This window comes from Bos grunniens, chromosome 8 (genome assembly GCF_055505025.1).
Source record: "Bos grunniens cultivar Pamir isolate PY7600 chromosome 8, Bosgru_T2T1.0, whole genome shotgun sequence".
Classification (NCBI taxonomy): domain Eukaryota; kingdom Metazoa; phylum Chordata; class Mammalia; order Artiodactyla; family Bovidae; genus Bos; species Bos grunniens.
The window spans coordinates 62,072,887-62,088,317 of record NC_141172.1 but is presented as its reverse complement, the minus strand read 5'-3'; the positions used below and the strand labels follow the sequence as shown (position 1 = coordinate 62,088,317).

General features: G+C 46.1%; 1 protein-coding gene across 4 annotated transcripts in view; it reads left to right on the top strand.

The window, feature by feature from the left end:
- The window catches only part of GABBR2 (gamma-aminobutyric acid type B receptor subunit 2), a 370,697-nt gene that overhangs the window by 224,592 nt on the left and 130,674 nt on the right, over positions 1-15,431 (top strand). For all 4 annotated transcript variants that reach the window (XM_086416036.1, XM_086416038.1, XM_086416039.1 and 1 more), the window contains exon 7: positions 6,842-7,078. In XM_086416036.1, coding sequence (XP_086272162.1) covers positions 6,842-7,078 — 237 coding nt within the window. The remainder of the gene's footprint in view (positions 1-6,841; positions 7,079-15,431) is intronic.

Sequence of the window (15,431 nt, the reverse complement as noted above, 5' to 3'; positions counted from 1 at the left end):
CACTAACCTACTTTCTGCTGTGTCTAATATACTGTTTCATCCATCTATTGAGTTCTTAGTTTCATTTGTTGTATTAATATTTTAAAATTTTTAGGATTTTAGTTTTATTCTTTTTTTTCTTTCTTTGCTCCCTGTTTTCTGGTGATATTCTGTATCTTTTGTCTATTTTCTTGAACATATAAACCTGCTACATTAAAGTCCAGGCCTAATAAATTCAAGATATGAACCACCTGTAGATCTGCTTTGTTGCCTATTTTTCTTCTTTCCTTTCTTTCTTCCTTCTTTTTTTTTTAAGATTTGATCCTATTACCTGGTATACCTAGTAAGTTTAATTAATTGAATTCGGTATGAAAAATGAAAGAAGCTACAGGTGGCATTATCTTTCTTCAGAGAAGATTTTTCTCTTTGAGCAAACAGAATAGGGGCAGTTCACTTTATCCAGTCAAGAACTGAGATGATTCCAGGCTTCGCTTTAGTTTTCATAATATCTGGTCTGTTTTGGTTTGACTTTATTCCTATCTGTCCTTTAACATTCTAGACTAAAATCCTGGGATGTTTACTGGCCCTGGATTCCAACTTTTGTTCCTAATGTCCTGAGACTTTAAACATACCTGCTTGTGTTCTTATCCCCTTAGCCACCACTTTTCACTTGGCCTCTCATCCTCCTTGTTTTATGCAGCTTGTGCTGTGCTTAGTTACTCAGTCATATCCGACTCTGCGACCCCGTGGACTGTAGCCCGCCAGACTCCTCCGTCCATGGGTATTCTCCGGGCAATAATACTGGAGTGATTTGCCATGCCATCCTCCTTATGCAGCTTGAGTAAGTGAGTGAGTGAAGTCGCTCAGTCGTGTCCGACTCTGCGACCCCATGGACTGTAGCCTACCAGGCTCCTCCCTCCATGGGATTCTCCAGGCAAGAATACTGGAGTGGGTTGCCATTTCCTTCTCCTGGGATCCAACCCAGGTCTCCTGAATTCCAGGCAGACGCTTTAACCTCTGAGCCACCAGGGAAGCCCCTTATGCAGCTTAGTTATCACCAAATATCACAAGTGCAGATGTCAGTGTGCATACTGGTATCCTGTGGTTCCTCTTTCTCTGAGACCTTGGCCCTATAAGCCTTGCCACCCTGATAACCCTGAACTATAGTTTTTTGTCTTCCCATCTCTGAGGGACTGATGAAAACACTGATCCACTGTTTTCTGTTCCTACAACTGGCCTTCCCACTTGCAGATCAACAAATGCCTCCAGGGGAAGCAGCGAAGAATGTTGGACACTTCTCAAAACATTTCTTTTCCCTCCAGGATCTTGGTTCTTCAAGTCCTAGATGTCCTGGTCGCTTTCTGATACCTTTGGATAGCTATATTTATATTTTATTCTGCTTTCCTTAATGTTTTTCATGGGAGCTTTAGTCTCATATAACCTATTTTGTCATAGATTGGATGTCTGAACTGAGACTGTTTTGCTTAAAAGGTGAAGAAGAGCGCATTGAGGACAGGGTAAGCATGTCACTAACTTCAGCTCTTTGAGAGATGTTATGGATAAGAGAAGGCAGACATGTTCTTTGCAGCTCCACAGAAAGACATAGCAAGCTACAGGGAGATAGGTATAAACTCTGTATCTGGAAGACTGATCTCATAGACGTCAAGCATTCCTTAAGTGGAAGGCTCCTCCTGAGGACATAGTGACTTTCCCAGCACTGAAAGAGTCTGAGAAAGGGCTCAGAAAAACACCTGGAAGCTGCTATTGAGAAAATCCAATAATCAGATTGTGAGAGGGATTTAATCAATGTTAACCAATTTATGTATTCTTGAAGTCTTAAAAGATCTTTTAAAATACAGTTGTCCGAGTTATCCCACAGACACAATAAAACAAATGTAGGGCCCTGCATTCTCAACAGGCTCCTTGGATGACCTACGAACTGGAGTAAAAGAGACTGCGCCCTAGTGTACCTTCCAAAGGAGACTCTGGTTGCAACGTCCCACGAAGGGTTCGAGAGAGAAACTCTGCTGGTTTTGCTGCTCTGCGGGGTTGGGGGTGGCAGTTGGAGATATGGAAGGAGATGTTTCCCCCTTCTCCTCTCTTCTGTCCATGAGTCTTCCGTCTCCCAAGAAGCAGGACTCAGCTTGGTTCTGTTGGAATGACAGACCCGTAACGTTTAGTCACAGTGTTGGGTAGCAAACTTGTGTGGGCTAGCCTGGGAACCTAACCACTATTTATAACATGATTTCTGTATGAAAAGATGTTCCACGTTCCAACAACTGCCTCTCAAAAATATGTGGGGCACAACCTGTCAGTAATTGGGACTCTTCATATAAAACTTGTTTTCTCAGAAACTTTTAGCCTCTCAAGATAAACTTGACCTCAGAGCATGAGTAATCAATCAGTTTTCAGTGTCCGCTTTACAGCGGAAGAAATTCTTCTGCCCTGAATAATTGGAGACCTGCTTTAAGAACAACTATTAGCTTTTCTCAGACAATTGTGAAAGTGTCTGTTTCTGCTGTCATTGTTTTGCCTGAGGGAGATCGGCGCCGGCTTCACCGGGGAACAGTGATGAATGGTCCCGGACATAGTGTGGTAGCAATGACTTCAGCATGGTGCTTGCAAAGACAGGGAGAATGAGGTCACCTTTCAGGCCTAAGCTACCGGGGTGTCCCACTCCAAGGACTTTACCCACAGAAGTGAGGTAAACAGGCACATTGCCAGTGTTCTCCAACCCCCTTTCCTCTGGTTGATGAACAGTTTTATGAGATAGAAAAGATAGGGATTTATAAGAGGTACACCTAAAAAATATATAGGGACTTGTGTTGGCCCCAATGTCAAATTGAATAAACAGTCTGATCTTGATCCCCTCTATTATCTACACACATGGAAATATCACCAATAAACTATATCAAAGAAGTTTAAAAACTACATTCATATACCTCCTGGTGAGGCAATACTGTGTCTGTTCGCCGAAGGTCTGACTCTTCCCACCCGCAACAACTTTAAGAATGTCGCAGAAACCTTCAAGGATGCCCCAGTGGCATGTCCTGGATAGAGAAGACGTCTTGAAACGTCATCTGAATGTACTCATTAGGTTGAACAAACAGGACTCAAAGAGACACCACCAGCCCTTGGATGCCTTTGCCTGCATCAGAAAAAGCCTCGGAGCAGCAAAGTCTTAGAGAGGAGTTCAAGAGGCCTCATTCCTTTGATGCTTAAGCAATTAATTAGATAAATAGACAATTCAGGTAAATTTTTGATACTTTAAAAATAGCCAATAGCTGAATTAATAGCCTGAAATATACCCAAATTTCTTTTTTTCTTTTTCTTTTAGGCCACACTGCACATCTTGCAGGATTTCAGTTCCCCAAGCAGGGACAGCATCCAGGCCCTCTGCAGTGGAAACATGGAATCCCGACCCCTGGACTGCCAAGGAATTCCCCCAAATTACATTTTAAAATCAAGAAAAATATAGCCAAATAGAAAAATAACAAGGATATGTTGAAACAAAGCACTAAAAGTTGTGACTCTCACCATACCAATATGGTGTAAAGAGGAAACACACCTCAGAAGTGAAAGTTGCCCATCTATATGTGGAGATCACTCTTAATAGTTAACTAGAGAAATGCAAATTAAGATGAAAAGAGATGTACATTTTTTTCTTGAGAAACTGACAATGATTTTAAAAATTGAGGGACTTCCCTGGTGGCCCAGTGGTTAGACTCTGCACTTCCACTGCAGGGGCACAGGTTTGATCCCTGGTTGGAGAACCAAGATCCTGCGTGCTGAGCAGCTTAAAAAAAAGAAAGAAAGAAAGAAAGAAATGCCTATTGTGGTCCAGGATGTAAGGAAATGGGCACTTTCATATAGAGTGGAATTTTAGCTTTTCATGTTTGGAGAGGATAATTTGGCCCTTTAGATGTGTGAATAGCATTTAAGGTTTTTATACCTTTTGCCTCAGCAATTATATATCTGGGAATTTCTTCCGAAAAAATAATTATCAGTATGTGTTCAGAAAATTTAGATACAAGGGTGCTTTTTTTGCAATCCTGTAATTGGGAAAAATTAGAAAAAAGCTTTAATGTCCAATAATTGGAAATTAGCTAAGGAAGTAAAAGTAGGCCATTCACACACTGGAGGGCTGTTACCCCCTATCAGCACAGGCGAAGTCTTGGGTCTTTAGGGCATCCTGGGTGAGCAGTTGTTCCAGGTGGCCAGGTGAACAACCACTGTACTATTACTAGCAGTGACTGGAGTTCTTGGGGCACCAACACATCCTGGACACAGGACTGATGCTGTGCACTCATGGAACTGTCACAGCCACCTAGATGGGAGGATGCAGAGACCTGTAGGAGATAGGACCCCAGCCCCAGGTCACATTACCAAACCACTGAACTGGAACTGGAAGGCAGGTAAACCTGCTTCCAAGTCCTGTGTTCTTACCACTGTGCCAGGCTCCTGCCTGGATCACTCACCAGGAGGAGGCTTCTAGATCACTTGGTCCAACCTCCTCACTTTTCAGATGGAGAAACCGATGCTTAGAAAGGGTCTCTGCGGGTATTGTTTTGGGTTCTATGATCAAGATAACACCCTTGACCCCTTGGAGCTTAATTCTTCGGGTAGATGCACTGCAGGAAGTAAAAATTGCAATAAAGAAGATAAAACTAGTGGATAGAGATTGCCTGGCGGGAGGAGGTTGTGGAAAGGGTGGGTCAGGGAAGCATCCCTGAGAAACGACACATGTTGACGTTTGTGTGCCGAGAATATCAGGCCAGAGCTGGGGCAGAAGCTTCCTGGCAGAGGAGGCATCTAGCGCAACAGCCTCAAGTGCAAACAAGTCTGGTGTGAATGAAGGAGACCCAACAGGTTCAGGGAACAGGAAGCCTTATAATACACTATCTCATGCTCCCTGATAAGAAGTGAGCAGGCAGAGGATGCCTGTGGAGAGCCAGCCTCCAGGTGGAGGGGTGCAGTTACCTATGAGAAAGGGCTTGAGGAGCTGGGCTGGGCTGGAGACGGTGCTGTCTCCTTGAAGAACCCTTGGAATTAAAGAACTTCTGCCAGGTATTTTGACTGATGAACAGAACAGTGATGACTGGACATGATGCATTTCCAAAGGAAATCATAAATAGATAAAACCTGAGCTATCCAATAGGAGCCAAAATGTTTTTGGTTTTTTTTTTTTAAAGGTGGTGGATTTGTTGCTGGGATACCATTCACATTTGGCCAGGCAGATTCCTCATTTGGTTGTCTGCAGATTCCACATTTGGAGGGGCTTGGTTGTACCCAGGCTCTGCTAACCCCTTGAGCCAAGGGCGAGAGACTTGAGATCCAGCCACGGAGTAACCCAGTCTTCAATGGCTCAGCTTCACCACTCTACTCGGATACCAGAACTGGCCCCAAACAACTTGGGGTGGTTTTCAAAAGGCAGTTATGACTTCAAAATTCAAACATGTGAGAAGCAGCAAAGATAAAATGAGACCAGTCTGGCTATACACACAGAGACACACACATACGCATGCTGTGTGACCTTAGGCAAGTCTCTAGACCTCTCTGTGTCTCCTGCTGCAGATTGAGAGGGCATGTGTGACTGTCTCTAAGGGGCCTTTTCTGGTATAAACTGACAATGAGTTCTGGTTTCTATGTTTGATTTGTCCCCAAGGAGGATTAATCCAAAGACTAAGCCATGGGCTCTGATGACATTTCTGGCAGAGGAGTTCAGAAGTGATTTGAGAAAAGGCCCATGAAGAGCTGAGGGTAATGGGTTCCCCTGGAGCGGCATTCATTTGGATCTGTAAGCCTCAGGGACTAGAGTAAAAAGGCAGTTTCATTACTTTGTGGCCTCAATCAGAATGTTAATATTACCAATGAAATTATTTTATGAAATCCAGCTCAATGGGAGAAAAAAATTTTTTTAATGTGAAGTTATTCGCAGACTCTGCTATATTCTGGAAGATGAAAGGGAAGAGCACAATGTAGAGATCAGAAGGGACCTTACAACTGGACACCTAGGACCTGCCCGGGGTCCCATGCTCTAAGAGGACCTCACTCAAGCCCCACGGGGTTCAAAATCCACAAGGCCACAGGGACCTGCCCACCCAGAGCCTACACCCCTCCCAATCCTGGGCCATCCCCTGAATTCCCTGCCCAAATGCCTGGAGCCGCATCCAGGGTCCAAGGAGCCTCTTCAGGGAGGACTGAGCCTCAGGGTGGTCATGGGACTACTTATGCCAGAAGAAGGTGGACTGGCTTGACTGGCCTGTGGGATGGAGTCAAGTGGGAAGAGAAGGGGGTGGGCCCCTGAGCAAAGTTAGCTTCCCCTGTGCTTCTGTGTCCAGACTGAAGCTCCGAGGGGTCTCAGACTTCTGAATTCAAACCTGGCCTTCCAGCTTGTTAGGAAGGTTTATTCACCTTCCTTTAACCCATTATGACAAAAAGATAGAAAATATTTTATTCAACAGTCTGTTTGTTGTCTATAACTTAATATTTAGACATATGGTGTATGCACCTCCACTGTTACTGTAGCTCCAGGCCCAGCTAATGTCAGGAGGAGGCCTGCTCGGGATGCAATTTTCCTTCCACTGGTCTTGGCAGACAGCCAGGGTTCAGATACCAGCCCTGCCACTCACTTGGTCCTAGGCAAGTTAGCTTTCCTGAGTCAATTTTCTCATCTGTAAATGGGGACAGTAATAGTCCCAGTGTACAAGGTTGTTGTGGGGGTTAGATGCGATAATGCACGTTAAGAGCCTAGCACCGTGCCTGGCTCATGATAAGCACTGGGGAGTGTCAGCTCTCGGCACCATGTGCTTCATGTCCCGGCTGGCTGTAACTTGGTGTCCCTGGTCTCCTTATTTTCCAGACACCACAGCAGTATGAGAGAGAGTACAACAACAAGCGGTCAGGAGTAGGACCCAGCAAGTTCCACGGGTATGCCTACGACGGCATCTGGGTCATCGCCAAGACGCTCCAGAGGGCCATGGAGACGCTGCACGCCAGCAGCCGGCACCAGCGGATCCAGGACTTCAACTACACGGACCACACGCTGGGCAAGATCATCCTCAATGCCATGAACGAGACCAACTTCTTCGGGGTCACGGTCAGTCCCAGACCCCTGGGCTCTGCTTTCCTTAGCGCCCCTTGGTGACACACAGGGCAAGAGGCACTGTGTTACAGGCCCTCTGATATATGCTTCATTTTTCGCTTGTTGAAATAACTTCCTGTGGGCTCTGTGGTTGCAAGGCTGCTGAAACGGGCATGGCCAGTAACGCTGTCTGATGTGTTGGGAAACTACCTGTCTATAACTTGTGGATTAGAAAGGCCATAGTGAGCTGACACAGAGCAGGTGGAATCCACCAGGCGGTGGGGTGGGGGTGAGTCAACAGAAGCTCTGGATCCAGAGTCAGGTTCAAATCCTGGGCATTCACTTTCAAGCTATGGTCTTCAGACTACAGAGTTTTTTCAGCCCCCAAATGGAAATAATACCTACCTGGCAAGGCAGTCATAAACATTAGCTGTTACAAATTAAAAACTGCCCTAGCAGGTGGTTGAGCAAGCTACTTGTTCTGAGTTTTAAGATTCTTGAAATAGCTGGCAAATGGGAATAATAATGTCTGTCTTGTACAGAAGTCAGGAAAATTGGAACGATGAGAATCAGTATTTCTTGAATGCTTATGATGTGCTAGATGTGTGCTAAGCATTTATGTAGATTAGCTTGATGATGTATGCCCAGTGCTAGGCACATGTAGATGCGGAGGAAATGCTCGTGGTTGTTGTAGTTAATAATTGTCTCACTGCATCTGTGTGCCATCCCTAGGAAGTGGGTGCTGTTACCACCCCCAATAAAGCTGAGGAGCCTGGAGCTTGGCACATTTAAGTACCACAGCTAATCAGAGGTAGAGTTGGGATTTGAACCTGGGTCTAGCTCTTAAAAGCTGCATCACACTACCTTCTGGTCATGAACATAAGTGGTAGTCATTTATGTCTCACAATGATGTATTTGTCACTGACTGTGCTCCCAGAATGCAGAAGGCGATGGCACCCCACTCCAGTACTCTTGCCTAGAAAATCCCATGGATGGAGGAGCCTGGTAGGCTGCAGTCCATGGGGTCGGGTCGCGAAGAGTCGGACACGACTGAGAGACTTCACTTCCACTTTTCACTTTCATGCATTGGAGAAGGAAATGGCAACCCACTCCAGTGTTCTTGCCTGGAGAATCCCAGGGACGGGGAAGCCTGGTTGGCTGCCGTCTATGGGGTCGCACACAGAGTCGGACACGACTGAAGCGACTTAGCAGCGGCAGCAGTGCTCCCAGAAAATTAGGGAAATTTGCCTAAAGAGTAGTTTGAAATGGCTAAAGTGTTGCCCGTTGTTCTAATTTCAAAAGGCATTTAGAGAATCCGTCTGTCTTGAGAGCATATAAGATGAGCTAACTGGGGTATTTCTTACAAGTTCATGTTCCTTTGCGCATGCGCTCAGGTTTGGGTTGTTGGTCTGATTTCTTACAAGTTCATGCTCCTTTGCGCATGCGCTCAGGTTTGGGTTGTTGGTCTGACGGGCCGGGACTTGTGCAGGTGCTGAGTGTAGGCTATGGCGTGGGCTCCGAGATAAGATGGACTCCTTGTCCTGGAGACTGTGGTCCAGAGGCAGGGCTGAGACCTAGACTCAAATGATATTAAGAGGTTGAAAGTGCTCAGCACCACGGGAGAGCCTGTGTGAGCCTAGAGGGATTTCTGTGACCTTTGATGAAGAAGTCACGGAAGACTTTGGAAGTGGAATCTTTGGGGTTGTGCCTTAGACCTGCAGACGGGGGCTGGCGGTCCAGCTGGATGGAGTGTGGTGAGGTGCATGTACTTTGTTGGGAATATTGAAAGGGAGGGTGGTGAGGCTGGGAAGGTGAGCTGGGGCACAGCTCTGTAGGGAAAGCTAAGGAGGCTGGCCTTATCTTACAGGCCAACAGTTTTCCAAGTGTGCCTTGACCAGCAGCACCAGCATCTCCTGGGAGCTGGTTAGAAATGCAAATTCTTGAGCCTAACCCCAGACCCACTGGATCAGAATCTCAGGGTTGGGGCACAGCCATCTGTGGTTTAACAGACCCCCTAATGCACAGTAGAGTTTAGAACCACTGCTCTGGGCATTGGGGAACATTGAGGTTTGCTAAAAAGAAGGAGAGTTCCAAATTCCTAAATAGAGCCCCTCTTGACCTGAGACCTGGACATTGCTCCCACAGCTCGGAAGTGAAGGCTCTTGTTAGTTATCGGTAAAGGTCATGTCTGCAGTGCATCCTGGACACAGACTGAAAACTTTAACAGCTTTCCTCAGCCCAGTGGTTTCAAAAAGTTCTTTTGTTTTATCCTCAGAACTTCTTGTTATCAGATTGTACGTGGTCCCTGGTGTGTAATATAAATTAAAGAGGAGATTCTCAGGTGAATGGAAGAAGAGCCCAGAGCCCTTCCAGATCAGCCCCCTCCACATCCCATCCCACCTCACCTCTCCCTCAGAAAGGCTCCGCAGAGCACCAAATGCTTTAGAAGTCCTTTCTGTCCATGGAACAAATTCACAGACAGAGCCTTAGAGAAGGGTGGAATTCACCAGGGGTCCCACTAGTAGCGTTGTGGCAAAGCTGTCTCAAAATATGGGTCCACTTTTTCAGGCCATCTTGTCACGCTTTGTTTCCTATTTCATAGAATGAATTTGTAGTATCCCAAGTTGAAGTGGCTGGATAGAGAGCTACAGAATCTAGGAAGCCTCTCCTAATCCTAAAATGCAGCATTTTGTCTAGATGCCTGATGTAGCTTAGGTGGAGATCATTTATAACTACTCCTAAATGCTGCCAAATAATACATGATCCCTACTTGATGCGCAATTAGATGAGGCTGCCTGAAAGGCTTTACACAGCTTGAAGATGAGTTTCTTTTTGATGGGACATTCCTTGACTCATATTTATGCCTGGTCTCATTTGTGACTCATGATTCAGCGAATGTCAGAACTGAAAGTGATCTTAGAGATCCTCAAATTCAACCCCCTCGGGTTGCAGATGAGTATCTGAGGTACGGATGGGGAGTTTCAAAGTCACACAGAAAGAAGGTTCAATTTAGGCAGGACAGTAGCTCAGATGGGCCTGCCGTCACCACACCGGTGCTGCCTCTCTCCTCTTTATACAAATCTTCCATCAGTTGAGAAAAAGATTGCAATAGTGAAACAGGTCTTCAGGTTTTTTTCCCCTTCCTCATCCCCTTCGTCACATATTAATATGTGCTTGTCACTGGGCTCGAGACAGGTTTCATTAAAATTGTCTTCTGATCAGAGAAAAAAGACCAATTTCTGACAAAATAAAAAGTGTCCCTGTGGTCCAGGGAGACCGCAGAAGGCCAAGTTCAGACATAAATAAAGAGTTGGAAAGGAAGGGAACAGGAGGTAGAAATAAATTGAAGCATTTTCTGTTTGCTGAAGGGTTTTCATTATACAGCACACACAGTATCCATTTTTCCATTCTCAGGCAGACACTTTATTCTGGGTCACCCTCATTCAGCTTGTTTACTATACGGAAAATCGTTTAAACACATTAAATTAATTATATCTGTGACTCAATTTCAATTGATTCAGTATGCATTCTCGCCTGGGAGCCAGGCCTGTGGCTGCCAGTTGGTGTGTTAAAGAGATTTCTTCGGGCACCCCAGGTCAGGACTCTGGCTTAGTCTGGGGCCCTAGTGTCTTTAATTTTCTTAAGAGCTCTCCTCCCAGCCACCTTCCTCCGAGAACACTGGAGAATAGGACCTGTGTCCCCAGCTGTACACTGATGGTCTGGGGTGCCTGCTACCTCTGATTCCCTGAGCCCACAGTTCCGGTTTCTGGCCCTGTCATTACCTCTCTCTGCTCTGCAAATCTCAGAATGCTTTCTCACCCGGAAACCCTTCTTCTAACAAACACCTGATAAAACTCAGGCTCAAACTGGCTGTTAGGTCTCAAAAGCCCAGAGCATCCTGAGAATCCCAGTCCGCAGAGTTCCTCTAGGGCAAGGATTCCTAAACGTCTATACACATGTGGGAACCTCCCAGGGAACTTTGTTAAAAATGCAAATTTCCTAGCCCTGCCTCAGAACTTCTGATTGAGTGGCTTTGCAGTAGCGCCAGAAAATTCCCATTATTAACAACAAGTAGTCCTGGTGAGTCTCAAATAGCGTCGTTTTGAGAATTGCTTGGGGCTCTGGCAGATGTATTCCTCCATTCATTTGCTCCTTAGCAGATCCTGTGCTGGGTGCTAGGAGCTGGGAGCGCAAAGAAGAATGATGTGGTCTGTGGGTTCCCTACCCAGTGGTAGAGAGGTGGTAGATAACAATTGCCAGTCACTGTCCAAGGTCAGCCCAGACCCTTGGAGCAGGGACTCCATTCTGCTTATGAGAGGAAAAACCAGGAAGCTGTCCTGGATTTTCCCACAGTTCAGTAAGCAAAACTCCATGTGTGGGTAACCACAAGGTCCCTGTGCTGCGAGTTCTCCCTGTGCCATGCCCTGGGGAGTGAGGGTGCAATGCCACGTTCCCTCCTCCCTAGCACTCAGGCCGTATACTGTGGTTTAATAGAGTCTTCCAAGAAGGCTTTTCTACCAAAGAGACACTGAATTCATCAACATGCTAATATCCATAACCCTTCAAAGCTACTTGGGAATGTGTGCTGAGTTTCCAGGTAAAAAACCAAAGCTTAAATTTTTGGGGGGTGAACATGTTTTAATTCCTCCCAGTTATCTTTTGGGTGTGTCAGACCAAGATACAAGGGCTCTAACCAGCAGTATCCCTCCTTTAGTGGATGTTTCTTCTGGTTTGTCTTTTGAAACTACACCGTATTTATTTTGTGGTGCCTATGACAAAGGCTAAATTCATAGAATCTCATTGTATCCTATCGTGTGCACCAGTTTCTCCAGGAAGTCACTGAGAGCCTTTATCCCACACTTGGGTCAGGGCTGGGAGGCTTACATGAGCACTTGGGCATGGAGAAATTGAAAGGGGCTCTTGGGAATATTTTTGACTGTGAGAAGAGGGCCCATTCTTTCTAAACTATTTCCTGTGATCACCTCCTCATTCCCTGTGGGTGGACCTCATATAGAAGCAATCACAGCGGCAAAGAGGGTGACCCATGAGTTCCTCCAGATATAATAATAGACCCAATCTTCATCCTTCGCCCAGCCTCTCTCAAACAGCTGCGGGCCTCGACATCTCAATTTAACATCTCGGGAGAGGCCTGCAGCCTTAAGTTCAGGCAGTCACCTCTGATGGCTGTTATCACTAATTGATCTCGCCAAGAAGGTTACGAAGACAGCAGGTGGCAGTTTGCAGAGTTCATTGATCTGTTTGTGTTTGTTGCTGAAGAATGGGAATCCAGCCTTCACCAGTGTGCCCCTTAAACTTCAAGTTTTTATGGGAGATTTTTACAAAATTATCTCTCAGATCAGATCAGATCAGATCAGTCGCTCAGTCGTGTCCAACTCTTTGCGACCCCATGAATCGCAGCACGCCAGGCCTCCCTGTCCATCACCAACTCCCGGAGTTCACTCAGACTCACGTCCATCGAGTCAGTGATGCCATCCAGACATCTCATCCTCTGTCGTCCCCTTCTCCTCCTGCCCCCAATCCCTCCCAGCATCAGAGTCTTTTCCAATGAGTCAGCTCTTCGCATGAGGTGGCCAAAGTACTGGAGTTTCAGCTTTAGCATCATTCCTTCCAAAGAAATCCCAGGGCTGATCTCCTTCAGAATGGACTGGTTGGATCTCCTTGCAGTCCAAGGGACTCTCAAGAGTCTTGTCCAAAACCACAGTTCAAAAGCATCAATTCTTCGGCGCTCAGCCTTCTTCACAATCTCTACTAAGACTCAAATACTGCCCCCATCCTCAATCAATATTTTTCCTGAAAAGAGGACATCCTGGAGTAAGCTCAGTTTGGCTGGGATCCCAATCACTAAGTTCTTGAAACCAGGTCATTAGAGGAAGCTAACCAGCTCCTCGTCCCAGGAAAATGACACTCTGTTGACTGAAGCCTCATTTATTTCATTCCCACTGTTGCTTGGCCATGCTGTGACCCTGAAGTTGCACGGTTGATTTTTTTATCAAACAGGAAACTTTATGCTACACACACACACACACACACACACATGAATGAATTAAACTTCGTGTTGTTCAAGTCCGCCTCTCTCTCCTGCCTCTCTGATCTTTGGGGTCCTGGCTTTATTCTCCAATACAGAAGCTTCCCACCAGCCACCCATTTGTGCCTTCTATTTGATATCATCATTTTGCTTTAGATTTTTTTTTTTTAGGCTGAATTTGAGTGAGCCAAGAACTAGAGTACTAGGAACTCCACCCAGAAGTAGAGAAAAGCCTACCAACTTAGGATTTGACCCCTTTGGGGGCTGGTCATTCAACCAGTCATGACTCCATCCCCTGGACTCACCTGATTCCACCTGTTTCGATTTTATCCTCGAAGCAATCACTGGAGAGCTTGTCAGAAACTCTGCCATGGTCCGAGTGTGATGTGCCAACTGCGTGTCCCAGAAAACGGGACTTGTCCCAGTGACCTCGTGCTAGGTCCCGACGCCACTCAGGCTTTTCTGTTCTCAGGTCTCCCTTTCATGAGTGTTTCTTGGCTGTTGTCCAGGATCAACAGCAAACCCTTCCAGAACTTCCTCTGCACCCCACTTGTCTCCACCCCACCCAGACCCAAGGAGATCCACTGAAATTGCAGTATATATAAACTTAACATGGGAGCTGGTTTGGGAACCTCATTTCTCTCCCTTTATTCCCTGGCTAAGCAGCCTACCCGCAAACTCACATAAAATCCACCATTTCCCAGGGCGTGGCAGTGATGAACTGTAACAGGAAACGAAGATTTGAAAAGTCAGGCAAAAGGAGGCCACAGTTCAGCCCAGCTCTTAGAACTGTGTGACCTCAGGAAAATTGCTTACCTATCTGTGCCTCAGTTTCCTCATCTATGTAGGGAAATATAACCTACTTCATAGGGTTGATATGAGAAATAACAATGGTGTTTAGTACCCAGTGGTATCATCACCATTACTATTATTATTATTCCCATGCTATTATGATGATTTTTCAAAGCCCAGTTTATGCAGGTCTAAATCAAGGAATATTCAGAATCAAGTCTAACCATCATTCTCTCTCTACTAAGTGCCAGTCTGTTTCACATATATTATCTCGTTTAATTCTCTCAGCAAATTGTGAACTTGTATTAAGGTTGTAGGAACGCTTTTGAGTTCTCTACCTGCTGCCACCATTCACTCTAGGGATTTGATAGTCACCTTAAAGGTGGAAGACATCTGCTCACAGTCCTCCCTTTGTTCCTCCCTTTAGTCGAGCTCCATGCCACTTAGGGTCCCACAGCCCTAAGAATTATCACTCAGTATCATACACAAAAACTAACAGCAGCAGGTGCTGTTGGTGCCCCAGCCAGATCCCTGCCCTTTTAGGAGTTAGGTGAGATTTGCCCATTCCCCAGCTGTGCAGGTGCCCCTGCCAGTGTCCCCCATGGATGGAAACCTCCTAGCCTGGAGGTGCCTGGGACTCACACCCCTCCCCGCAGCAGCCTGCAGGGATGACTGGGTGGTGTGTTGGTGACACCAGCGCTGTTCACCTCCAGGGGCTCCCTGGAGGATCAGGCTGAGACTTGCCTTACTTGGAAACACATCCCACAGAGCTTGGCCTCTTCCCTCTCCCTCTCTCCCTTACAGGTGTCTCCCGAGAACACATGTTTAATCTATCCCTTGCACATGATTCCCTGTCCTAGGCTCTACTTCCAGGGGACCCAATCTGAGACATCTAGGTGTCTTTGTGGGAAATTTAAACATTTTAAAGAGGGAATTTTTACTGTAAGCTAATTGTTAACTGTGCATGAAGTTTAGCACCAAGCCTCTCCTGTCACCTCCCCCATACCAGGTAGCCAGTTCCAGACTCCTCTCCCTTACAGTCCGTCGCACCCCGCTCCTATCCCTGCCTCTTTCAGTCTGCCTGTGGGAAAGCCGTATTCATATTCTCCAATGAATTAGCAGCTCCCAGATTTGTGGGTCCGGTCCCCTCAGTACTTCGCCTGGCACTTACACCTGGAGGAATCTCAGTAAACACTGGTAACCTTGAGTTAACTTCTTGGGATTGAATTCACATACGATTGAGAAATTCAGTCACACTCTCCTACTCTGCTGCCTCCCAGGCTTCTATAAACTAAAGACTTTTGCTATCCAATAAATAATCAGAACTGACAACAGAAGTATTAACAGGGTCTATAGTTCTTGAATCTGCTGATAGTGATGCCCAAATTACTGCTGTGACATCTGGTGTCACTGTTCCACGCAGGTTGTGGAAATCTCCCTGACACATGTATATGTGGGGATGGGCATGAAGGGCTCTCACTGTTTACTCTGAGAGGCAGGAGAGAAACCCAGCCTTTACCCCTTCCCGAG